The sequence below is a fragment of the Anopheles marshallii genome, chromosome 3 (genome assembly GCF_943734725.1).
Source record: "Anopheles marshallii chromosome 3, idAnoMarsDA_429_01, whole genome shotgun sequence".
Lineage (NCBI taxonomy): Eukaryota > Metazoa > Arthropoda > Insecta > Diptera > Culicidae > Anopheles > Anopheles marshallii.
This window is the reverse complement of record NC_071327.1, coordinates 64,696,881-64,723,173: the sequence shown is the minus strand read 5'-3', so window position 1 is coordinate 64,723,173 and position 26,293 is coordinate 64,696,881. Positions and strand designations below refer to the sequence as shown.

At 48.0% G+C, this 26,293-nt stretch overlaps 1 protein-coding gene across 1 annotated transcript; it reads right to left on the bottom strand.

The window, feature by feature from the left end:
* Positions 1 to 507: 507 nt before the first annotated feature.
* On the bottom strand, positions 508 to 24,561 carry LOC128715878 (uncharacterized). Its single transcript, XM_053810796.1, has 5 exons — positions 24,481 to 24,561; positions 2,871 to 3,325; positions 1,777 to 2,775; positions 1,241 to 1,706; positions 508 to 1,164 (listed from the first exon to the last, which is right to left on the bottom strand). Exons 1-5 carry the CDS (start codon positions 24,559 to 24,561, stop codon positions 508 to 510), a joined length of 2,658 nt encoding a protein of 885 aa, XP_053666771.1.
* Between the last annotated feature and the right edge of the window lie 1,732 nt (positions 24,562 to 26,293).

Here is a 26,293-nt window from a genome sequence, read left to right as displayed (position 1 = left end):
AGGAAAGACTCACCAAAGCTATCTTCTTTTGTAAACAATGTTTGACAGAGTTTGATCGTCGACAAACATTGACGGACGTGGGTGGTTCTACTTTTGTCCGCTGCTATCTAAAGCGGCGCTAGCGACAGCAAAGAGGAACGAGATTTATTTCGCGTTTGAAATTATTGGATTGTGACCGTTGAGTTAGTAATTATCGTTTGCTCTTAATAGTTTTTTGTTCCTAAAGCCGAATAAAAACACGAGCATTTTTGTAAACCTGTAATTATCACTTTATTTGTTTTTTTTTTATTCTTTAAACAGTAAATAAACTATACACAGTAATCTGGCTTATTCGCAAATAAATAATTATCAAAGATCATTGTTCGTCGCTTTTGTGCCGGCTATCCGGTGATCTGATGTATCAAATATGCATTAATCCTGCACATTACACCGCACCGGTCGTTGCGGTGCTAATAAAATAATTCATCAAGGAAAAAGTCTTTCCCCACTCGAATCCGTATGCTGATCTCACGTTCGACAGTTTCCATCGCAGTTGATAACCGACCAAATCCAATCGACATAGTTCGGCACCTTCGTATAGATGCCAAACTTGTTCTGCTTCCCGCAGCCATCGCCGAAGCTCGTTATACCGTAGATGGTCCAGGGACTGTTTATCTTAGTGGAGTCGCGGCATAACAACGGACCACCGGAGTCACCGGCACACGTATCTATCCGGCCGCGCTTGTGTCCCGCACAGAACATATTTTTCGTGATGGTGTAATCGTGGTACACGGCCCGACACCGTTCATTCGGCACGATCGGCACTTCCGCCTCGTGCAGTATGTCCGTACCGGCATCGTCGTTGTGCCGCTTCTTTCCCCAACCGATGATGGTGCACGTGTGCCCGGTCGGCAGGGCCTGATATCGTTCCGGAAGGCACGAGTAGCCAATGAAGTTCGATCGCTCCACCTCGCGCGGTAGTTTCAGCAGTGCCACATCATTGTCAACCGTTTTCTTATCGTACCGGGGGTGCTTTATGCTTAGCTCGACACGGAACTCGATCTCCGAACCATCCGATTGCTGGAGATTGTGTTCGCCCAGCCGCACGAACAACCGCTTTCGAACGCAGTGAGCGGCGGTTAGGATCCACCGGGAAGATACCAAAGTTCCACCGCAAAAAGCTTCCTAAAGTGGGATAAAACAAACAAAAAAGGAAATGAGCATCTGTCTCACACCCAGTTCACCATATCCCGCACACTACCTTAAACCGGTTCAAAATGGCCACCTGCCAGGGCCACTGTCCTCGGCGGCTCGTTTTACCGCCAATGATTCGCAGCATGTTGTAGAGATAGTTCTTCTTTGGCTTGTCACGCACCATCGGCAAACCGCAGGTCAGCTGCTGCGGCATGTACTCCGGCTGCAGCAGACCACGGCGGTTGGAGAATATCTGGGCAGAGATCGAGGCTGGAAGCGATACCGTGTCGCTTCGGCTCAACCCATTCGGATGCGGTCGTCTCGGTCGGGTGGGTCGGGGCGTCGTCGTTGTTGTGGTGGTGGTAGTAGTGGTCGTGCTAGTGGAAGGTGGAATCGCCGGCGGAAGAATAATGTTGCGACTGTTCTGGTACAGCTGATTCCCGATCCACTCCTCACAAAAGCTGCCCTCGGTGTAGCAGTAGGCGATCTCCCGTATGACATCGTTCCCACAGAAGGAAGGTATTCGGCAACGTCTGCAAGAAAAGAAGGGAAAGATTGAGTAGAGTTGCCTTCCGATTTGCTAGCGCCACTGAGCAGACGTACTTCAATCTCCGTGTTGTGCACTTGGCCGTGCATTTGGTCCATTTGCTCCACTTCGTGTAGGGATTCTCCACCTTACGGGGCATCTCGAACACCGCCTTTTCGCGTGCCTTCCGCTGGGTGATACTCGGTCCGGACTTGAGCATCTTCCCTTGCGCTTCTTCGTCTTCGTTCGATGAGAAGCCGATGGATTCTTGATCAATTTCACGCTTGGCGTAACGACCCTCGCCCATGTCCGTAGTGACGGTGGAGAAAGACTCCAGCAGCTGTTGATATCGCTGTGTGCTGGTGGCATTAGTCATCAACTTTGCCTCCGCCGACTCGGTAGTGTGCTGGAAAATGGCACCATAATTCCTATCTAACCGTTGCGATCCATCAGCACCGGCCCGATGCTTGCTGACGTTCGCTGCCAGCGGAACAACTGGACGCCATTCTTCCTGCTCGCCAGCATCGGGATATTCTTCACCCTTGCGGTTGGAGAACCCCGTCCCGTCGCGGTAAAGATGATCGTAGTAATCCTCAAAATAGTCACTCAACTTTGACGGTTGCCTTCGCGGCAGATGATACTGATGCGGTTGGTGTCTCGGATACTTGACAAACTTATGGGCGGCCGTTTCGTACCCATTGTCGTAGTGTGGGGCAAGCGCAAGGTTTGGCGACAGTATGCGCTTGTCGTCGAAATCGTCCAGGTTGATCAGCAACGGTTTACCCTTGATCATCTGGGACAGCAGCTCCTCCTTGCGATGGAACGACGGATACTTAGACGAGGCGGGACTCTTCAGTATAACGTAATCGGTGTCACTGTCCGAATCGTCCAGCTCGTCGTCCTCCTGGATGATGATCTTTTTCTTCTTTTTACCGTGCTGCTGCAGCTGCTTCTGCACGTGCCCGTCGAAGTTGACGATCGTGAACTGGTTCAGCGGCAGCGTCGACGAATGATACTCCTCCTTGGTATCTTCGATGTGTACGGTCGGTATCGGTGGAATGTGAAGCGGGACGCAACTGTGGGGAAGATATTAACGACAAAACAAACAAATCATAGAGTATTACGAACGGCGGAACCGTATCTCTCGCCCCCGGGGAACGACTTTGCCTACATGCTCTTGGGACATATCCGTTCCTCCGTTTGGATGTGATTGCCACATTTGCGCTTCGCGATGCAGTACCGTTCCCGCTTCTGGTGGCAGTAGTGATCGCACGGTCCCCACTTGGTGAAGGGTGTGAAGATATGCGGATTGAACCGTCGCTTCCGGTGCGTCCAGCCGGGCTTAATACGCCGCGGTACCGGATGGCGCCGATGTTTGACGACCTTCTTCACCTTCCGGTAGCTACGGTCGATCCCATCCTGTTCGGTCGATCCACCAAATCCGTTGTCCGGTACCGTCGCCGCCGGTGACTGTTCGGGTATAAACAGTTGTGATTTCGGCGATTGAAGCTTCCGCGGTGTGAAATGTCTCTCATCGATGTTACCCCGGTCGGGTGTGGCTATGGGCCGTATCAGCAAACTGCTACCGAATACCGGCGTGGACTGTTGCTGGGGAATACTGTAAGACTGCAAGTAGAACAAGAATATATGGGAGGTATTGTTAGTTAGTTTGTGTTAAAGACACACAGTTTGAACTTGTAACGCTCATATTTGGTAAACTTTAAGGGCACAATGGACAAAATGGTGATTATCTCTTGTCGAGTATGTGCCGGACATTATTTTCCAAGAAATTTAACATATTCTTCAAAAGTTCGAACTTCATGCGAGAAGAGTTAACTGCAATGTGACCGAAAAAAACCCCCCCGGAATTCCCCCCCTAAAAATTCAACAACGATCGTCGGTTGATAGACGGTGCACAACAACCTCACGGAGATTATCCCACAACGGCACGTCCTCGCCGTGGACAACCACGCACGCGCGTCCACCTCATTTCGAACTTGTCGCGCACACAAATGCAATCTTGTTGGTCTTGCCGTACCTTTGCCTTTGTGAATGGGACGTCCGTTTTTTTTTCCTTAAGCCACTCATCACCCCATTCAATAAGCAACCGAAGCAAAGGCATGAGGCTTAGTAAGATTCATGAATGGAGATAGTACCCACCCGCCTTCCAACTCCCTTGGCGGGGGGGGGGTCCAAAAATTACCGAGCCATCCAGCCTCGTTGAACGGTCGGGAGATCTGTGCTGATGATCGTCCCGCGAGTGGCTTACAAAGCAAAAGAAACGAACGTACGCCGAGGGTTAAAAAAAAAAGGGAGTCTCTCCGTTGTCGAGTCCCACACCGAATGGAGCGGTCCGCAAAATCGCTGGTTGGCCGGGAACCGCTTGCGACGGAAAGCATAAATTTTCAATGTTTATCGAACATTAACCGTTTAGTCTGCGGCAGTTTGGTAGTCTTGTGCAAACGGCACCATCGTCTGAAGCCGACGGACCGCAACGCTTTATCGTGCCGGCGAGTTCAGCTTACCGTGCCGTTTCCACTCGTGGGTGCATTCCACCACGTTCGGGGCGGTTATTAGGCGCGAGTGTCATCTTGCATAAAAAATAAAAACCTGTGCTCCTTTGGATGTTCGTGAATGGGCGTTTACGCCACTTCTCTTCTGGCCGGAAACGAGCCTTTTTATCTCACCCCGTACGTGCCCATACTGGTGTGCTACCGCTGTTTAAACCGAACCTTTACTTTACTTCAAACGCAAACACATCACGCCAGCAGCATCCAGTCGAGATTTGATTCCAATTGCAACTGCAGCCGGAGTTGTCCCAGTGTTGTCCCAGGCGCTTGGTTGCGACAACACGCAGTAGAGGAAAACACCCCCCCCCAACCAAGGGTGCAAACGAGGTGATGAAGACAATTTCCGTACCATAAAACTACAATTAAGTCACAATCGGGTGACGATAAAGTAGACGAGACCGCGCTACGATCAAATTGCTCAATAAGCGACCGTTCGTAGTTCCGCGAGTCCGTCGCTTGCAGGGGAGTTGAAGTCACCGGACGCTTAAGAGATTCAGCGCACTGCCCGAGTGTGGGTCGCTCGTTGGCCACTCGCTTTGTGGTAATTGTGTTGCTGGTGTGTGTGTGTGTGTATCTTTGGGCGGATGTAGTGGTGCATGGGCAGGTGTGCTGATGAGGCTGCGGCGTGTCTGCAACGTGGGTGGGTGTGGCAAGATGGAAAGTAACGAGTCGGAGAAGTCAGCTCATACTAACCAACGCGTTCGTCATCGACACAAATGAAGGAAACAAAAAATCGACAACAGGCAGGAACGGAATTGGGGAATGGTTAGTCGATAAAGTCATCTTAGCTTTATTCACAAAGATCCAATTGGTACACATTCCATGGTCGAGGATCATTGGCGGCACGCGATCTTCGGGGAAGCGCTAAGCCGCTGGGATTAGAGTGTGTTCACTGATACTTACAGGTAGGCTGTTTACAGCTCAATTATCGATCGATCGACTTATGTATTGTAACTGCTCGATTTGAACAGAATAGAGATGACGTGTAATATTTCGAAATTCATTCAAAATTAGTTCTTTAACACCCGATGAACCACCTACAGCAAGGCTAGAATGTGTGTTCTTCGGCCGTTTTTGGTCGAAAACAATCATCCATTCATCATCTCGTGCACGAAACAAACGCGCACCCACATCTGTGTGTATACGGCGAAGAACTTCATTGATAGTGAAGAACCGCGTCCCCCAGCAGTGACACTGCTGCTGTTCAACCGTTTCAAGAAATCGGAACGGGGTCCGCATCAAGTGGGTGCAGGATTTGCATAAATGCTGTGTTGGATACGCTCCGACGTGCCAAAATAGGGAACGAAACTATAATTTATGTTCGGCTCAATTTCTAGGTTATGTTTTATCGTTCGCATTTCGTGTGCCGCGCGTTATCGTGAAGCATCGGGAGAAACGTTGTCGTACGGGCGCGGGTCGAATAGTTTGGTTTGGTGATGATTATCGGAAGAGATGATGCGGATTTGATCGGATCGGAGCTGGAAGAACCAGCTTATCGAGGCCATCGCGTGTACGAAAGGCCACTTAAGTATTTTGCTGTTTATACTCTCCGCTTCATTTCTGTATGGTATACACAAGTTGAAGCGCATAAGTATCGATAAATTACCCCACAACCTTCTTGCACGACGTGTGTGTGTGTGCCCAAAGCTTAGACATTCCTTTCTAGCGTTGTTCCGATAAAACATTATTTACGCGACAAGCGGAATCAATCACTTACCGCTAGAGCCAGCTACGACTGCGCACTACTAACAACCGCTCACTTATAAATCGTCCACTAATCCGGCGATGGCGCATTCCCAATGTACGATGCATAAAGCTCGCGCTTCGCCAAGCACGTTAGCTAATAAATTAGTGCTTTTCATCGAACCAACCCGCAGTTCGGTTGCGATTAAACGAGCGTAATGGTTGCGGCAGTTCCCAGCAGGTGCCACGGGCACCGAAGACTCCGATAGGTGCACCAGCAATCTCCTTTGGCGGTTCTCCGGTGTAACAGTTTGTTGCAATGAAAACCACTCACAACATTGCATTTGCTTCACCCCGGGTGGAAGCAACCGGTGTACAGGATCATATATTTCCTAATTAAAATGTAACCAAACGAAACGACCCAGAGACGACGGCACTGCGCGTATCTGCTCGCAAAGGTCAGCTCTAGGGGCGGTGGCTACCGGCCGGATGAGGTGACATTCTGTTTTCTCGAGAAATAGCCGCGCTAACAATCCCAATTGCCCGTTTGCTAGTTATGACGCCGGCGTGTGTAATATCATTTCCAAGGTGATAATTATCGTAATTAACGACAACCGATTCTACGGATTCTCTAGCACCGGGAAAGATCACGCTTCCGGGGAATGTTGCCGTGAACTATGTCATTGCATGCCATGCTGTTTGCCGCCGTTCATTATCAATCGCCGCGTGTCGAACCATTTATTTTCCCACCGGTGACAGGGATGGGAAATATTGAAATGTCATCCTGATTACACCGCGGCTAATCGGTGTGTCAGGAGGGTTTGCATCATGGTGCCGGGGCCATCGCCAGTTGCAAGTGCATTCCAACGGTCAGGTGTGTCATTATGAGCAATCTGAATGTAAATTAGCACTCGAGGGCATATTGATTGGAATGGAAATAAAGGTGACTTCTGCAGAAGTCATCTTTTTTCTAAATTACCGGCGAGAAATTCTTAACTAAGTGGTGGATAATCGCTCCAAGTCACGGGGGAAAAAAAGGGATTCCAATGTAGCGATTTAATCTCCATATTCTTAGATTACAAACAATATAAATCGACACTACAAACCATCCAAATCACACACACAAACAAACACATCACCAAATGTCCGTTTATGTTAATGAGTTCATATCTTAAGCTTTCAGTTGTCGGTCGGATTAATTTCTGCGGGCGCCCAAGGAGGAGAATCGAAACCACGAGAGTAAACGAATCGAGAACATTGGTCGCTTTTAACGCTTACTTCAAATTAATGGATTGTGTCTAAGCGGTACGAGCTGATAAGCAAACTAGTTATCCCGGTGTATATTAAAACCACTCGCCATTTTTGCACACTCCATAAATTTCGGCTGCTTCCCAATTCGTGTCGTTTGGAGTTGAATTTCACACCCTTCCATTAATGGTCAATTCTGTACGTGTGTGTGTTTGTGCGTCTTCGCGCTTGTGTTTGCGGGATGAGTCAAAATCGTAGGACTTCTTTTAGGTGTCGCTTCTTTAGTAATGAAATCAGACCAACAGGCAATAACTGCTGCTGCTCACCAAACCCAAGAGACTGAGTGGCGATCCGCAAGAAAACCACACACAAAAAAAAAATCGGCCAACCCACACACAAACAGCTTAGCGTTCCGGCTTAGTCGTTCGCCGGATCTGGAGTGGCAACTTCTCGGTGAGTTTCGTACTGGACATCGTTCAGTTTACATCACCATACACCCTCTAGGCTGGGCTTTGCTGGATGACTCCCCGCAGTGTGTTTGATTAATTCGTTGGTTCCCTTTTTTTTCTGGACGATTCTACCACAACGGGAAAGGTTTTCCACCGGAAGCGAAGCATGCAGTCCCGCACTGCGTGTGTGTTCCCAACCGGTATTTAATTAACCGCCTGAGCTTCTGCGCCGCAATGTAAATTAGCAAACCGGACGATTCGCGCAACCGCATATATGTCACAAATTTATTGCCCACACCACAATGGCCAACAATATTGGGGCCTGCCCCATTAAACGATCGCATCCACATTATGCACCCAGATCGTGCGAAATAATGGCCGTGTGGCGGTTGGGTAAAATGTACCGAAATTAACACCGTAAATTATACCAACCCCCAACGGGGTGCGTGTTTACTCCGCGGTAAAGATGCTGCACCGAAACGAGCTGATGCTCACCTAAACCCCTGGCTGACAACTTAACAAACACATTGACACTCGATCTTCGGCGAGGGCAAAAAAAAGCCGAAGAAGAACGTAAAGATCACACGGCCCCAGGCGTGAAGAAGCAGCGTTTCATTCATAAATACCCCGTGCACGCCCTTGCGGCACTGTTGGGGTCGCTAGCGTGCGGCGGTTTGGAGTTGCTGAATCCTTTTCGCCCCTGTAACGCCCCGTAACGCTTTATTTATTCATTTCTGCTGTATCGGCGAACGCGGGCCAGTTTTGTTTGGTTTTCTGTTTTCGGGGGTGTTGTGTGTGTGTGTGTGTTTGCCTGGGGGTGGTGTGGTTCCAAAAAGTTGTTTATAAGAAAAAAAAAAACACTCGTCCACAAGAGAGCTCGGTTACGCGGGAACGAAGGTAAAAACCGATTGTCGCCGAGTATTTCGCCCACAATCGTTGTGCGGGGCCCTGCACTTGGGTTGGATATGCCGTCTCCGGAACACAGTGGGACAGGGACCGTTGCAATGTCCCCGAGGGTGGAGTGATTATAAATCTTCGTTTGACAATCATTAGACTGTTTACGTTGCCGAACCGATTTGGCGCTAGGCGTGTGTGTGTGTGTGTGCGTGTGGCAAGAGGAACGCACAGCCAACGCCATGTGCGTATCAAGGCGTACGGGCGTACAGGGGGAAAAACCATATGGTCCCATGTTGGAATGGGGGTCTCCAGGCCCCAACCCCTCTCTCTCGCTCTATGCGATCGTTCAAATCGGTTCGATCCGGGGGCGAATGTTGACGCGTGAATCCATTACGCCTGTTGGCGGAATAGTTTAACCGATCGTACACGCATTGTTAACAAATGCTTGATGTGACGCGATCTACATAGGTGCGGGTTTGTGTGTGTGTGTTTTTTTTTTGCTCTACCTCTCGAGTGTACCTCTCCAAACTAACCAGGCGTTGAATGAACGCGAGAAGATGCGTACAAAACCATTCATAACGGCTCGTAGAAGAAACCCAACCAGAAGCAAGCTGTTAGCGGGCATCAAACACAGGCCTGAAGTGCGTTCATTTTGTAGTCACTTGTGCTCCTTCACACGTCCAACTTGTAAAATTAATACCAACAGAAATTATCCAACACTTACATGCACGCTCGCGCACACTAGAGTTTGGTTAAACTGTTGCAAACCGTGTCTCCGTTGTCCATAATCTTCAACATTAGACCAAAAAAAAAAAACCTTCCCCACAACCCATACGTCATTCTGCCCTTTTTAACCGCACCACCACCACAACGGGCGACTGACAGCACGGTGAATGATTTATGTGTCCCGCACGAATAAATCATGGCTCCAGCTGGTCTGGCCGGTGTGCATAGTGCACCGTGAGTGGTACCACGGTACCCTGTGTTACAGTGACACAAAGATGGTGGCGGCTCGTGAGATGGGAACGTACAGGCAAAACCAGACACGACCGGACCAACTTGGACTTGTCATCACTGGAAGCAGCTCGTTGCGTTTTCCCTTTGGCGCGAAGTGGCTAGCCGCGGGTTAAGAAAGCAGGTTTTTACGTTCATTCATCGAGATGAAAAAGAGCTACCGTATGAACACAGGGTGTTTCTTAATGGAGATCCCTTTTGGTCTAGACGAGCACCTAACAGGCATTGTCGCGTCACAAATTACTCTTTCTTCAGCAGATAAAGGGATTAACTTTAATTCGCTGGCCAGTGTGATGGTTTTATATCACTTTGGAAAGTATTGTTCTATTTTTAAAGCACAACCAGTTCCAGCCCGCCGCGTGCATTGTTTGCGTTTATCACTTTCATCGTCTCGTGTACCGATCAGTCATGCACATGTTTTACCCGTTTATTGGTTGTGTGTGTTTTTGGCTAGCTTCCTTAACTTTCTCTAGCTTTGGGACTGTTTGATTCCTGCACACCTCGACGCTACCATGTTTGCATTGTCCCCTTTTTGCGATTCGCGATCATTTACTGAATTTCTCAAACAACGGTGAGAACTCGTTTTCCTGGACATTCCAACGGACCGAGGGCGATCAAGAGCGGATCATAACTTTCCATTTTGGGCTGCTAAACACCACCACTAAGCTCGGGATGATAAATGTTTACTTAAAGGGAAAAATGTGAGAAACAATCCCCAGTAGTTACCAAATAGCACAAAACACTTGCCGTCGTCGCTTATAAATCATGACCTGTACAGAAACACTGTTGAATAAATTTAATTTCGGGCAAAACACCACTATCCAATTTGTCCACCACCTGAACGCTGTCAGCTGTTAGCGCCCAGCCGGGATAAGAAGTAGTGAGCACGCCATCTATCGTATTTTTCGTGCACCATACAGCAAATGGCTACTAAATGTTTTGACAGCTCCGCTAAATGTCACCGAAGGTCAGTGCGCAAGAAGTAAACAACGGTGCAGAGCCATTTTCGTTAAGTGTGGATCAAGATGGATGACGCAGCGAATTAGAGAATTTGCTACAAATGACTTAAGATGAACAGGCCAATCTTCCTCCCACCGTAGGTCACGGTCTAAAACCGAAAAGGTGTGAAATTCAGCTGAAAGAAAGTGGGAAAAACGATCCGAAGAAAGGAAGGAAGGTGAAGGAGGTTTGACGACGAGGGAATAAAATTTATGCGTTCTTTTAGAATGAAAACCTTCACATTGGGGGGGTTTAGGCGCCACCATGCGGAAGGGATCGTGCCGCAGAAGAGGAACGGGTGTGTGTGTGTGTGTATAGCGCACGTTTTGGGGGACAGACACTCAACGGGGAGAGTTCATCCCTTCTCGGACGCTGTTAAAATGGTCACCGATCGGCCAGACGATGGTCGTGTGCTCGCTTATAATTAGCCTTGAACATGACTGCAACATGACATGGGCGATAAGAAAGACAACGGGAGATTCATTAGCGCACCGAAAAGAATTCCTCACCAATCTCGCCGGCGAATGGAATTTACATTTTGATCGCTTGCAATGTTGTTGTTGTTTGGCCATTGAAGGGAATATGGCGGAAGAGAAATGCTTGCCCAGAAAAGTATTGTGATCGTCGCGTAGCAGTACCTCGGTGTGTAAATTAATCAATCCCTGTACGCTTTGTAGTATATACTGTGTGACACTTAGTAGCGAAAGTATATAAATACGCCGGGGGCTGCCTTGCGCGATTAGCGCCAAACACACACGGGGCAATGTATGTAAATTTATGCTTCTGGCAGGAGAATTCAAGCTGAGACATCTTCATAACGCTTGTTAATCCCCACAGCTATAACAGACAGCATTCTAGCGTTCTGTTGAATTATGTGTTAAAATATCATGTTGTTTAACTTTATCTCTTGTCCGCTTTTTTTTTTCTTCTTGCCGACCTGTTTTTACATTTCCCACCTCGGTAGGTGACCGTGTACCAATTTGTAGACATCCAGTCCGCACTGCTAGTTGCCCTAATGGTTAAAGTGTACGCTTCTACTTCTTTAACACGCCATTGGCAAAAATATTACCGTGCACCACCCTGCAGCAGGAGGAATCGCAAACGGAAAACCTGCCCCCCTGTGACCCTTCGAGCTCTCGCAGCCGTGAAATCCGCATTAGGGGGGATGGGGTCGCATTTAGATCAAAGCCGCACGGATATTGGGCGCACGAAGACAGTTTTTGCCTCTCGGCGCGCATCGGCATTAATGGGAAAATGGTGTTAATTTTGATGTGCTCTGGTTTTTTTTACGATCACCACCGCCACGGGCGTCTAATATGGTGGAGTGTGTGTCTATTTCTTCCTGCTGCTGCTGCTGCTGCTAAATACACGGTTAGACGACTCGGACGGCTTTATCCGCTTTAGCAGGGATGGGACACGTATTGCTGGAAGTGTAGGAGATAGGAATAAATTCTGCACGCTCCAGAAGTCACTTAATAAAATGCGATATAAATTATTTACACTTAACAAACGGCGTGCGCGAGTCGGAGTCCGGAGGCACTGCATTCCGTTTGTTTCCATTTTCAATAACACTGCTGCTACGCTGTTAGTTATAAAATATATTAACTATAATTAACTATATCCTTCCACCGTAACTGTTTTTCCTGATACTGGTAAGAGATCGTACGGTAAAGATAGTTTCAGATTAATGCTAATCTCCAACATGATATGTAAATGCATGAAAAAACACCCATTTTCTCAGCAAACTAACCAAGTCCGGTGGGTTGTTTGTTCGTTGGTTCCACCAGCTTATCAACGGCCACCATCAATTACTTCTAACGATGATACGTGCGCACCTGTTCGAGGTTCGAACCCACCCCCACGATCATCACCACCCAATCTAATCAATGCGCAGCGTGTCGCCAACCATTCTTCACGCAAGGTTGTTGAGGTGCTTTTTTTTGTTGTTTGTTTTTGGGAACAACATTTGTGCATTCGACACACTCCTCTGCCATGCTATGTCCGCGGGTGCGCTCTCACGATCGTCATCCAATCCATCAATGCTCGCCAGATCACATTCCCCATTCCGTGCGATCACGTGCTCATCGTGCCCTGTTTTTGTGTATGCTCGCCGCGTAGAACATAAATCAGCACGAATCCAATCAGTGCTGACGATGGACAACAGTACAAGTTTGGGGGAGGGGGGGGGATGGGAGGCGAAGAATCAATCAATCCGGAGCTCATCGACCGGGAAAGCTGAAATGATTTATGTAAATGTGTACGGCCCCCCTCCCGATTGTCGCACGCATTTTGCTGGCAGACCCGGTAGCCGGCAGAGGGATGTGACCGCCCGATTGTATCAGCTGTTCTTATCGAGCGGTTTGCCTAAGCTCGATCGCGGAATGGCATTGGTTGGCGCCACGGCAAACACCAATCCACCAAACCGACCGAGTTAGCCAGCGCCGGCCCCGGGCTGGGTCGCGTCATTGTTGGCAAATTCTGGTACGCGACACGCAAATTTACGCTGTCACTGATAAATTAATTTGACAGCTGCATTTATTTCAAACAAAACTTCGCCGTGTGTGTGCGGCTTCCCCGGGCCGAAACGGCCAGGCTACGGCAGGATGGGTTCAACGGATGCGGCCGAAAACGTAACGTACGTAGGTGTTACATAAATTTATGAAACCCAAATGCTGCAAATGCTTATTCGCTTATTCTCTTCCGCGCGCGCGTTGGCTTCGTGTTTTTTTTTCCACTTGTCGTTGAATGCCGCTTCTTGCGGACATGGACACAACCGATCCCCAGCGGGTAGACGGTTGAGTTTTGCAACATTTCCTGCCATTTTCCTCTGCTTTCGGGCCTTCGTTATCTCATTCTGCATCTACACAAACAAAATCGAAGATCATCGCAGCACAGGGCGCGCACAGTGTCAGCAATGGGCAGAAGAACGATGCACACCATTCGTTTGTTTGCTCACAAGGCAACGCAGAACCGTCCGCTTCTGACCCTTCATCATCGCCGCGATTAAAGTTTAACATTTCGATTGGCACAAATACCGATCAAGATCCGCGCCCGATCAAGATCATGGCAAACATGCTTAGCGTGGACGATCTTCTGTGGACACACCGCGTCTCTGGCCAGACATCTGTGCGCAGCAATCGGTGCGAACTCTAATATTCGATCGCCCTATCGCCGGACAACGATCGCGCGGACGCGGTGCAAATGCTGGAGCAGGAGATCGAAATTTGTTTTGCGTTGAAAGAAATTTGATATCGGATCCGATCTTGTGGCGGAGCTATTTTCGTTGGCTCTCGGCGCGTACGATGCAAGGCAGCGACCAGCGAGCGACATTTCCGGTTGTGTTCTGTGCGGACCGAAGCCCCAACCGACAGCCGAGCTTCATGGGTGCATATTAAGCGAACTGGTTTTGTGCGGACGCGCGGTTGGCTTCTTGGTGAGAGTTTTATGGTGCACCACCGGCCGAAGGCAGGCGAGCAACAACAATTAACATGCGACTTTTTATGGCAAATTTATGCTTATAGCCGTAATCGAATGATAATTTTTCGGAACCTAATTTTTTCGATGCTATTGGTCAATGTGTCAAGAAAAGTTACTGCGAGTAGTTTATTGTTTTCATCGTCGTGGATGCCGAAAAAAACGAATCTGAATCAGATATTTTGCATATTATTTTATTACGATTGAAATTAATCCAGAATTATGGAATAATATGACCTCTCCGCGGGGAACCAGCTGCACTCAAAACACCTGTCGCGACGGCCGAAGCTGGAACTGTAAAGAATTTCTATAGTTCCAATACTTACAAATGCCTCTTGAGACATGGACATGGTTCAAAACTGACGAAAACCTCTTCGAGAGGAAGATGTTCTGAAGGATTTTTGGCCCCATATGTGTGGACAAAGACAATGGAGGAGTCGCTACAATGACGACCTCTATGAGCTGTACGGCGAACTTACTGTCGCACAGCAGATTAGTCTTGACAGACTTAGGTGGGCTGGTCATGTCATGAGAATGACACCGGACGACCCATACCGGAAAACACTTTCAGGTTGTCCACATGGGCAGAGGAGGCGTAGTAGGCCCAAATTGAGATGGAGTGATGGTGTTGATGCGTCTTCCAGAAAGGCCGGGATTTTGGATTGAAGAGAGAGAGGACTCTTGCAGCAGGCCAAGACCGCGAAGCGGTTGTAGCGCCGGATAAGTAAGTAAGTAAGACCTCTCCACCGTAATGTTTTGAAATAAAGAACGCTACAAGACTACATGTGTATCCACTTCAAACAGGGATTTCCAACCCACCAAACTTCATTTCAGAAAATGAATTCCACATGTGTCTAGTCGGTAAGCGTTTTGTAGCGATAATCCAGCAAATCTAACAACTTCTTATGCCACTTCACCGCCTAATCGGAACCCCTAAAACCCGAACAAGAATAGAATAAATAATTGGTATCCAGCCCTCAAAGCTGCTACCAGTCTCAAACCAGCCGAAACCATTATCCACCAATTCCATCTGTCCGCTAGCGGGGGGAGTTCTCCAAGCAATTTCCAAACGACTAGGGGGTTTTCCCCCCCCCCCCTCCTCAGAGTATCTTCCCTATACCCATGGTTACAGATTTATTGATATCTTAATGTTGCTGGTCTAAACAATTCCCGACCCAACGTTGTACCACGTTCTCCTCCCACTGACAACATAATTCATAGCGGGCCAAGTCGTACACCGCCCTCAACCGGTGCGGCAGATTAATTGATGCGTTCGAGCGAAGCACAGGGGGGGGGGTAGTAGCCCTAAGGCCCTTTTTTGCTTCGTGGAAAAGCGGTAAACGGAAAATCAAATGATACTCTAATAGGTTTACATTCGTTCCTATCGACAACTCTTCCTCCCGACCCTTCCCACCGAGGGGGCCATGTGATGTGCCTGTACGAAACGCCGTAACAGGGCCGGTTTAACAGCCGCACACAACCAACATTGTCTATGATTTAGAGGTCATCGATGATGATAGAATGTTTATCCCGATCAGTCCGATCAGCTCAGAGAAAGGGAAAGAACGGAGTTAATCCCTTTTTGCTGCGGATGCACATGTCCTCCTCGACAAGATCTTGCCGTCGTGTCTTCGCATGGTCGCCGACTCGACGACAGCGGACAATTCTGTGCGGGAAAGAATGTGAAAACGGAAAAAGAAAGGCCGGGCACCACCCCACTAGCGATGGGACCCGTCGTCAACTTGGTTCGTTTCGGTTTTACGTTCTTACGTTTAGTAGCTGCTCGGTTGTGCTATCGACAGCTTGGATGTCTACGGAGATGCATGCCGCCCTACGTAGCAATAGCCCGGGCCCCCCACCCTCAGACCGTCGCCCTTAACGAATATGATATATGACCATGTTTTGAAGAACTCGAACTTACATTTGATCGATCGGTCCGCTTGCATGCTGTGTGGTCCGACGTACAGCCGCCGACCGACTACTTCAAGATCATCTCGCCCCGAACGCACGTCGTTTCTTGGAACACCACACCGTGCACTAGCCGTGTGCAGCGCGGCAGCACAACCGTGCTGAGGTGGTGATATTTATAGGCAAGCATTGTAGTCCGATGTCTTGCGCCCTCCAAGGCCATGCACAAAGACTTGAGGATGTGAACGATGCGAGTCACCACCGTTGCCCACTAGATAGACATCTCGCGTCGCAGAGCTTCCCTTCTGACGTGGAGGTGGTCCTCTAATCGATTTCACAGCCACTTTATTCGAAAGTTCCGCAAGCCCTACTGTGTTGCTGTGGCCGTGCCACACCGGCCACAACCGGGGCGCCAAGGTTCATAAGCAATTCAACGAGCGTGTCGCAGAAAGTGTCAAAGAAAACCGCATTTGCTACAGCTCGATGTCACCGCGATCGCCCCCCTGAAGGGGGGAGGGAGGGTTGCAAATTACGTTTCCCTTTTTTTCCATGTTCAATATGCAACTTCAGTGGTGCAACGAAGTGGAGATCAATCAAGCGGAGTGCTTTCGCTTACGCACGTGGTACTGCGCGCGGAGCACTAGGAAGCGAACGTCATCCATTGTGTTTGAAACATTTCGGCATGTTTCTGCGATACATCTATTCTGTGCAATTTTTTTTTTTGTTTGCTTCCATAACGGTCACGCCTTAATGTGTAAAACATACTTCGCTCGATCGCCTTTCAAGAGCAAAAAAAGCAGTCATAAATTGTTGTCTCCGGCGCGAGTAGTTGGGCGGGAAGGGTGAGAGTGTTCATAATGCTCTTTAATTAACAACAGCAACAACAATGCGCACGTCCGGTTTGCTCTCTCATCAACGATACTTGTGGACAAGAGTTTCCGGCCGTTTAAATGAGTTGTTACATTCGAGTTTGATTCGTCGTTTTCGGTACTTGTTTAGAGGATTCCCGATTTGTTGTGCAATGTACACTACACGCCCGGGAATATCACAAACTTAAGCTACTTCAGTAAAACGGTGCACGTTTTCTGGTCACATTTTGTACACAATCATCAACCCTAAGGGGTGGTCCGTCACGTTATCGGAAGCGTAAATCATCTCTCCGTCCCTTAGGGCACCCTCCCGTGCCGTGCATAGCAAGTCGTTCTTCCCACCGTCCACAACGCACCCGGCAGAAAATCCACCTATCGGTGGCGTGGAATCTCACCGAAAAATTCCGGCACGTCGTCGGGGCCCACACCGTGCGCGCGAAAATTGATTAGTATGCGGCCACTTTTCCTGTGCGCTTTTAGTGTGTCGTGAAAAGTCTCGCAAGTCGCGCGCGTGGATGCAATATGCAAAACGTGCGGAATGTGAACGGAGCATTCGGTTGGACGACGGTGGAGCACTGCACTCGATCGTGCTAGAGACTTGTCGTTTCGATCGTGACTGGCAGTCGACAACAAGCAGCGCCAGTGTGCAGTGGAATGTGGGCTTTTTGTTTTCGCCTCCACCGTGGTGTGCTCCCCGACTGCCAGACTGGCATTTGCTTGGCAGAGCTCCGGAAGGTATCTGTTGCGGTATATAATGAACTTTCCAGGTCCGACGGAGTGACGTTCGTGCGGATCCCACCGATTTACCGATTATTGTAATAGAAACCGATCCATGCGGGAACTACCTTTCCCGGGGAAGGTATGACACAGCGATCATGGTTGTGATCGTGGCGGAAGATGCGGTGCAAGCAGGGGGAGGGAGGGGGTGAGTGGAAAAAATGGCAAACCTGAGTCCGCGCCCGTGTGCCTTACCCTCACCGTTTAATATATTGCACCTTTTTAAAGGGTGCAACGCGTTGTGTTTTTCACCCGTTCGCCTGCAAATTTCCCGCCCGCGGCCCGACGGGCGCACAACAGCGAGCGCCCGTTGTTTGTGATTGGCAGGTGGCGGAAGTGTCGGAAATGCGACGCACGTCTCGCAAAATTCAAATCAACCACCGTGCCCCGGTTCGAATGCCAACAGAAAATAGGGGGGGTGTGCCCTATGCGAACGAGCGAGCGCTAGATGCGCCATCTCCCGTCAGAGTGGTTTGCAAACGGCTGCCCGTGCTGCATTGACTTTGGATGGGTTTGTTAATCAAATCGAGCTTAAAATTGGTTCCAACACTCTGGATCTGCCGGCGGGGGTGTCTGTGTGTGGGGGGGGGGGGAGGGGGGAGGGGGTTTCTACGTCAAGTCACTTGACGTGAATGCGATCGTTTCCCTCGTTTCGTTTGCTTGCAATTTGTTGTGAGCTCATTTGAATGGTATTTTAAAAAAATGTTTTGATTGTTAGCAGACATAAACATTTCGTTTACTTTATTTACACGCTGAAGTTATTTGGTTAAGAGCACTTAATTTTCGTCTAATCCGCACCTTCGGAAGCGAACATCAAGCATTCGTTTATCAAACCGTGACGAAAGGTCAGCATTTTAATTTAATTTCATCGCCGTTATTTCCACCCGAAACAATATCTTTCTATTGTCCCCCTAGGTCCCGTACGTCCCGTAGCATAAAGTAGGTTATGAAACGGCAGTTCCCAAATGTAACTCCCCCGCTCCCCAACCCGTGACGTGTAATTCATGATAAAAATCGATTGGAAAGGTATTGGACACAAGCGGTACAGCGCGCTGTGTTTCACCTTTTAAACCATAATTTAGCGTTCAATTGGCCATTTTACAAGCGCACAACGCTGCAAAACATGGTCTGCTTAAAGCTGTGCAATACTCCCCCCCGCCGCACAATGGGGAAGACAAATTGGCATTGGTCGGCAAGGAGTACCAACGCTACCCATCACATTAACAGCACCGAGTGGAACGAATTTGAAATGAAAACGTCATAAAGTAACCGTTTTTGATCGTTTTTTTTTGTTTTCTTTTGGCGCGGTATATTTATTTATTTGTATTTATTATCCCATAGCATTACCTATATACTGCTTTGAGGTGGTTTTTGTTTGGTTCGCACCATACGCTTTTCGCGCTGCGTGTAAGCAATCGTCCGAGAATTTAGTGACGATAAATTAAGATTTGATCTCCACTTTTGCCGTTCTTTACAACGGTGAAGCAAAAGAAGCATAAAATCCAAGCAGACGTACGTCCCCCGGGAAAAACAGTCCCCCGTTGGGGATAAATCATTTTCGAGCGGTTTAAAAACGCGGCACCACCACCCGCAAAACGATATGTCAGCAGGTATTTAACTTTTTCGTGCAACAAAAAAAAAACACGCACATACGATAAAGATAAAGCAATTGAAACGAGACAAAACAACACTCACCAGTCCGCAAAACCAGGCGAGAAAGAGGATAATGTAAATGGTCACCCTGTGCGAACATCTCCCAAAAACCTACCCCAACATTTCACGTGGAAACGATCGATTCGAATGTGAATGTGCTGTAGTTGCGGTTAAAATTTATTGATAACCACCGATGTGTTGGCCTTTGCTTAATGCGTGGACAGTTTTTTGGTTCTCCCATTTCGGCCACTAAATGATGAACGCCGTCCCGGGACGAGTGGTAGAAGGTTGGCGAACGCTGTCAATAATTTGCACGATCGTATAATTAAAACGAACTTCAGAGCGAGATTTATTCGTTGAGCATTCGTTTAAAAAATCGTAAATTTTGTGCTTTGATAAACGGTTCGGCTTAAAGAAAGCTTAAATCAACAATCTCCGGGGTGGAAAAAACGATGCTAAATGCCACTTAACCGTTGCGATTATGATGAATGAATGTTAAATAAATAAATAATGCAGCATTATAATTTTATAAATTTTACCAACCCCCGATCGTATACAAATAACTAGTGTTGGGTAATTCAGTTTCAAATTGATGAATCTGAGTGTATCTTTCAACTGAATAAATGAATCAGAATCTCTATTCCAAAGATTCATGAATTCCCAGAGATTCATTCATGAATGAATCTTGATGATTCATGAATTTCTGACGATTCATGAGTCTTTAGAGAGGTCTGATTTGATTGACTCCCCGTTAAAGATTCACATCAATGACTCTTCGCAAAAGATTCATTAAGCACAACACTACAACAAACTAGCGCCGCCATTACGGTACAATGTTTCTTTGTTTATCATAAAACACACACACACATTCTGTACCATGGGCACATGCCGTGTCGTGTCGTGGTAAGAAAATAATTAAAGACAGTGTACGGAAGGCCAACCGAACTACTAAAATCCATAAACACAAATTGACGGCCCAACAGGAGTGCGCAAACAACCAGCAAGGGAAGTCTCCTGTCAATCAAGGCGGGCTACTGATAAACATCCGAAGATGCATCCGTCCATGGGTGCAGATGCTCCAATGCGGTAAAAACATTGGAATAAACTTCATTATGGAGCCGTATGTGGCTGGCGTAACTAAATAAATCTTCCACCCTCCCGCAATAACTGCCTGAGGCAGGATGGTGTGGTGTTTAATTTCTGGCCCCTGGCCCGGTGTAACGGCATCAATTTGGTCTCTGATTTTTTGGTCCCATAATTCACCGTATTCTAGTTTTGAGAGGGATGGGCAGATAAATCACACAACGGGAGCGATGGAGCTGGAGTGAAAGACAAACACCATCCCTAATTGGTGTCCCCCCGTGATGTGTCGAATTTCACGCTAGTTTCGGTTGGTTTAGACATTGTTTCGTGCGCTGCCGTAAGTGCAAGGTGGAATGGAAACCATTCTTACACTGGTGGAAGACATAATACACCTGTAGCCTGTATAAAAAGGCTCAGCAATGCACTCGCGTTAAACACAAAACCGAAGGGAAAGTGCGGTTAATGCTGCAACCTACGGTTAGCGAATAGCTTCTCTTTCCTTTCCCGGCCGCCCAATGGCATGCTGGAATATTGAGGAACGGAATTAATCCACCATCATGCTGTTGCCTTTTTGTTCCCTTTTATTTATGATGATTGGCTAAAATTGTTTTGACGTGTTTCGTCTAGCCACAATTATTCCCGTCCGCGTTAACGCGCCGCGCCGTTAATCATGCTCAATTTAGTTTGCGGCCCAGCCAGAAAATGCGTCCCCGTTTTTTTGCCCCCCCATGGGACAGATGATGAGTGCGGATCATTTTGCGGAAAATTCGCCTCCCGTGCACAATTAGTCAAATTATTGTTCTAGCAGATGGGTTTCCCTCCTGTGCGCCCCTTCTTTAGGGCATTGCCCTGAATGTGATTTCCACGTCAAAAAGTAAAACAATTCACACTACGGAAACTTTGGTAACGAATTCAATTGCGAAAAGCAAAGAAGAGCCAAACGGAACTTTCCCATCACTAATACGGAACTGTTATTTATTAATGTACTGGAACTGAAACATTCGTAAACCGACCTCAAACGCGCCAGATGGAACTAAACAGGTTTGTCCAGGTTCGCATTAGCGCGGTGTTTATTTCAATGTAAAATAAAAATTTCTTCCAACGTTCGCTTCTTTTCCCTGTTTTATAATATTTAAACTTACGAAGGTAAATAATATTGGAATTATATAAGTAATAGTGAAATTACCTCACATATATAAGAAACTCTCCATTCTTCATGTCGCGTTTCGCTCGTTACCGAAACCAGAGTGGGTAAAACCATACATCTTCACACCAAAATGGGACTTCTCCAGAACGGCTCCGTTGGTGCAGTCGAGCTCAATCATTCTTGTCCCCCGGAGGTCACTTTCCATTACCTTATACCGGCGCACTACGAACTGTTGCACCAAAGATGGGCAATAGGCCACAACCCATCAATCCGTCATATCCGCGTCATGGGCTTACAGACACTTTATCCGAACGAGTGGTCGGGTTTCAGCACAATCCGCAACAAGATACTAAAGCACCTTCGAGATCGTGCACGAACCAGCGGTACCCCGACTACGGCCGTTGATTGTTCTGCCAGTTGCAACATCTTCATAAAAAGTAGGTTCCCTTTCCTTGCGGCCCAAGCGGCCTGCTGCACCAAAACCAGTCTAAACAACCATCCGGCAATCGTTTGAACAGCTTGCACATCGTTGCCTTACGACGATGTTAATTCGGATCGGATCATAAAAGTGAACTCGTGGACCTCGTCGTCATCGGGTAAGCGCGTTCCGGTTAAGGTCACCCCATTTGTCATAAAGTTTTCACTCGCTAAACACTTCAGGTGGAAAATATCTAAAGTCCGCTTAAGCGTAGACTTACACGCATCAACTCCTTCTTGTTTGAAGAATAGACAGGGTATTGATCACGCTCTCTCCCCCCAACGTAATGATCACCGTTGTAACTCCCGTTTGTTACATCATGTAAAGCGGTGGATTATTGCCAGACCAGAACAAGCTTACGGGGAGTTTGTCTCACTTTTCCAACACACAAATCAGTCTCTTTTGGCGCTCGTTTAACGCCACCGTCTGGAAACGATCATCCACTAGGGAGGGTCCCGACCACACCGCACAGAGCGCATGTAAAAAACCTCACACTAATCTTCCAGCTGAATCTTGTTGTGACGGCCGGCTGACAGATGGACACATTTTCCCCCCGAAGACCGATGACAAACAGCCACACCGAATATTTGGAGGGTCGTTACGGAATAATAAAGCCGGCGAGGAATAACAATAACAAAACCCCGGAAAAGCGACACTGGACTACGTAAACAACGAGTCGGGAGGAAAACCAGTGACGAACACGCACGCACACACGATCGTACGCCGCCCGGCTCTGATCTCCCAGCTGCGGGCTGTTGGAAAATGTGGGCAACTTGTGGACGGGAAACCTATTTGGTGCCATCAAACGAAACACGACACGCGGAAAAGCGCGCCCTTTTGATGGGACAGGTTAGATGTTAGCATATCATGTTTCCAGCCGCCACACCACGGGTTGCTGTTTGGAAGCTTCACTGCCGCTTCCGTCTGTACAGCGGCCGTGACTTATGGCCGCCACTTCCTTCGCCACTAGGTGCGCCATCTCCGCCCGGGACAAGGGTGCAATTCATGACATTATTTTCCTCGCTGCAAATGGGGTAATTAAGGCACCGGGAGAAAGTTGCGTTGAATAATGAGCGGGTCGGTTTATTTTTTTGGCAAAAGCGATCTTCGCTTCGGGGTGGATTGCAGTCGCAGAACATAAAACCAAACAAAAAACAAAAATGCCCGGGCCCTTTAATGACTCTTTCGCCCGTTCGTGTGCGTTTGGGTGCTCGTTAAACAGATGCAGGGGTGCGCTGCAGTTTTCATAACCTTCGCCAATGTTTTGCTGCATTGCGCTTGTGGTTCAACGACCCGGCACAACCCTTGGAGCTTACCCGACATTGTGTATCCATCGGCTCGCCTAATTCAGTTACGCGTTCTGCCGCCGAGTGAATGCTTGCTTTCAATGGTGGACTTTATTCAAATCAAGCGATCCGTTACCAACTCACCCCGTACGAATCATTTGCCCCAACCGATTGGTACCCCAGATCCGTTACCCCTTGTGGCCGCCCCGTTTCGTTGCGAAGAATAATTAAAAAGAGTTCATCTGGGAACCATCCGAGCGGTGTCGGTCCTGCGAAACCGATGACCTGACGATGCCACGATTCATTGCAACCTCAACAAACCCGAACCGAACCTGCATCACGAACTGTATTTCCTTGCGCTTGCAAATCACTTCCAACCAACCACGGGAAAGGCGGGAAGGAAGGAAGGCGCAAGCAACGTGTGACAATTAATTTCTTCTTGTCACGAAACATTTAACAGCAATGAAACGCAAAAACCGTCCCCGGGTGCGAGATAATCTCGCGAAAACAATCATGTTTAACACGAAACGAACCCGGCGGTGGACGAATGCCTGCGAGGCTTTACGACGGGGGTCGTGAGAACGTCAGTGCCCCACAGTCGTACCGTGCCCGTGGATGCTGCTGCTCGTGGGCGCACAAATCGACATGATTAGGTGCATAAATTTATCGCCCCATTTGGGGGTGTATTGCTGAAATCCGTTACCGGGGTGGAAAATGTGGCACGGAAACCACGACGCGCCACAGAAGGCAACAAAACCCGGCAAACCGTTTCCTTTCCATTGCGATGGTCCGAAAAGCAATGAGTTGTATTTGAAGATCGCCACACACAGGAAGACTTCACACGGGAAGTAAACGTGAAGCTGCTACTACTATTTGCATTGGAATAACATTTGTGTACGCTTCGGATGCACTCGCACCGCGATGGCAAAGCCAAGGATTAAAGAGCATTTATCTCCCATAGCCATGCTGCCAAGCTGGTGTTGAAAGCGTGGACAGTAATCCACCATCCAACAGCGTAAACTGGATACCGTGCTGTGTACCATTACATGATGATGCTCTTATCTGGCACCGTTTGCTGCCACGTCGCTCTCGCACGCGGGGCCTATGCTAATGTAAACAAACCGACCCAAAAAAAAAAAACGAGTACAACTGAGCATAACCTCAAAAACAAAAAAAAAACCTCCAACCTCCCCAGTCCAGAACAAAAAGCGTTACAAAACGACAGGGCGGTGTGTACCTAACTTACCTCTAATGCTGGCACCCACAGAATGATCACAAGCACTGGCACGGAGACGGCGACTACGGTGGTGTGGCGCACATAACTCATCTTACAGCCAGCTGCTCCACGCACGCACAATACACACACACACACACAACGTCTCGGATCGTGGCAGCTTCCGATGTTACGATTGCATAAATCTTCAACGCTTCACCAACACTGACTGACGGGCAGGACACCACGCACTCGGTGAGCGCAATTACACATTGAGGAACGGGCCTGTCATGGGCCAACTATCTTCCGTTTATCAGCGTTCCGGCGTAAGGTGCGTTGAGCGGTGAGTGCTGGTGATCTTGTTTACACCGACCAAAACACCGAACACGGTACACTAAATGGATTTTTTTTTTCTTTCTTCGTTCCAGCTTTGGGTGTCGACTGTGACACCAACGGACAGAGCCAGCAACGGAAACCGCCTGCAAAAAGGAAGAGAAGAAACAGGCAAAAATTAGCGCAAACCATAATCGTTGCCTCGTACGTTTTGCTGGTCGATAAGATATTGAAGCAAAACCTAACACTATCCTATTTGATTAATACATTGTATCGAAGCTCTTAAAATCATGTCATAATACCTGTTGCCAACAGGGTTTTATCAGACGGATGATTGTACTCTAAAGTGGGGTTTTATTTTCTCAGTTTCATCCACAACCTTTGCTGTTTCAATGGTACAAGCTCTGAACGCGTGATAAGTTGTATCAGAAATAGCACACACATGACTTATGCGTTTACAGTTAGTGTCGTCAATAGATTAGTACATAAGCCGTATAAGCCATCACTAGCATGCGGAACAAACATTTCCTCGAAGTCCACTTATCCGCGGACTGATTTCCGCATTGACGTATCGAGTTCTCAGCATGGGAACTCCGATTGGAAATGGAGAACCGGCCTTCATCGCTTTACCGCTCGCAGGTTAAATGTTAAACCAGCCTTTAAATGTACATGATGCAACCTGCGGTTCATCGTTCCAGGCGTTCGTGGAATCTTTTCCATTAGTTGGAAGTGATGCTGTTTCCTGCTCCCTTTAGAAGATATAAATACGCAAACAAGCTCATATTTTGAAGATCGTTTACATCGTTGCGAGTTCTACGGAAAACGGAGGTGTTGAGGTTTCATTGAAGAGTGCAGTGGATATGTTTCGCGCAATACACCCGCAACTTCGCGCAGCAAAACTTTAATTGCCCTTGGGGAGGATCACTCCGATACGAAGACAAACCAGAAGCGGAGTAGTGTCTGAAGTGGAAGTCTAAAACTGGAAATACCCGGCGCTCTAGTGTCGCTGGATCTTATTACAGGCGAGGTTTCGGTTGTTATTTTTAGCGACAGCCTCTTTATACTATTCCGCGTGGAAAAAAAAACCCGCCGAGACACCAGACGAGAGCAGTTTGCACCAATTATAAATCCTTTGTCACTGTTATAGCATCGGAAGCAAATGGATCGCAACTCCTCGCAGTCACCATGGAAGATCCAACAAGCAGTGCCGCAAAGAAATGGAATTAAAATAATAAATCGTCACGTTTGTAAACTGCAGTTTTCAAGCTGTATTTAGGACATTATGTGACGCACATGGAAGCGTTTTGCTTTGTCACACTGGGGATGATGTCGCCACTTGCCCATATGGTGGCGCCGCCCTTACGCACTGTCATTGGCACAGCTTCGAAACATGGTTACAACCTTCATAAACATCACTCAGCACTGCTCATCGGCTCGCAAAGGAATTCTCGCCCCGATCGACATTCTTTCAAACTCTGTATGATGCATTGATGCCATAAAAACTTCCATTTTA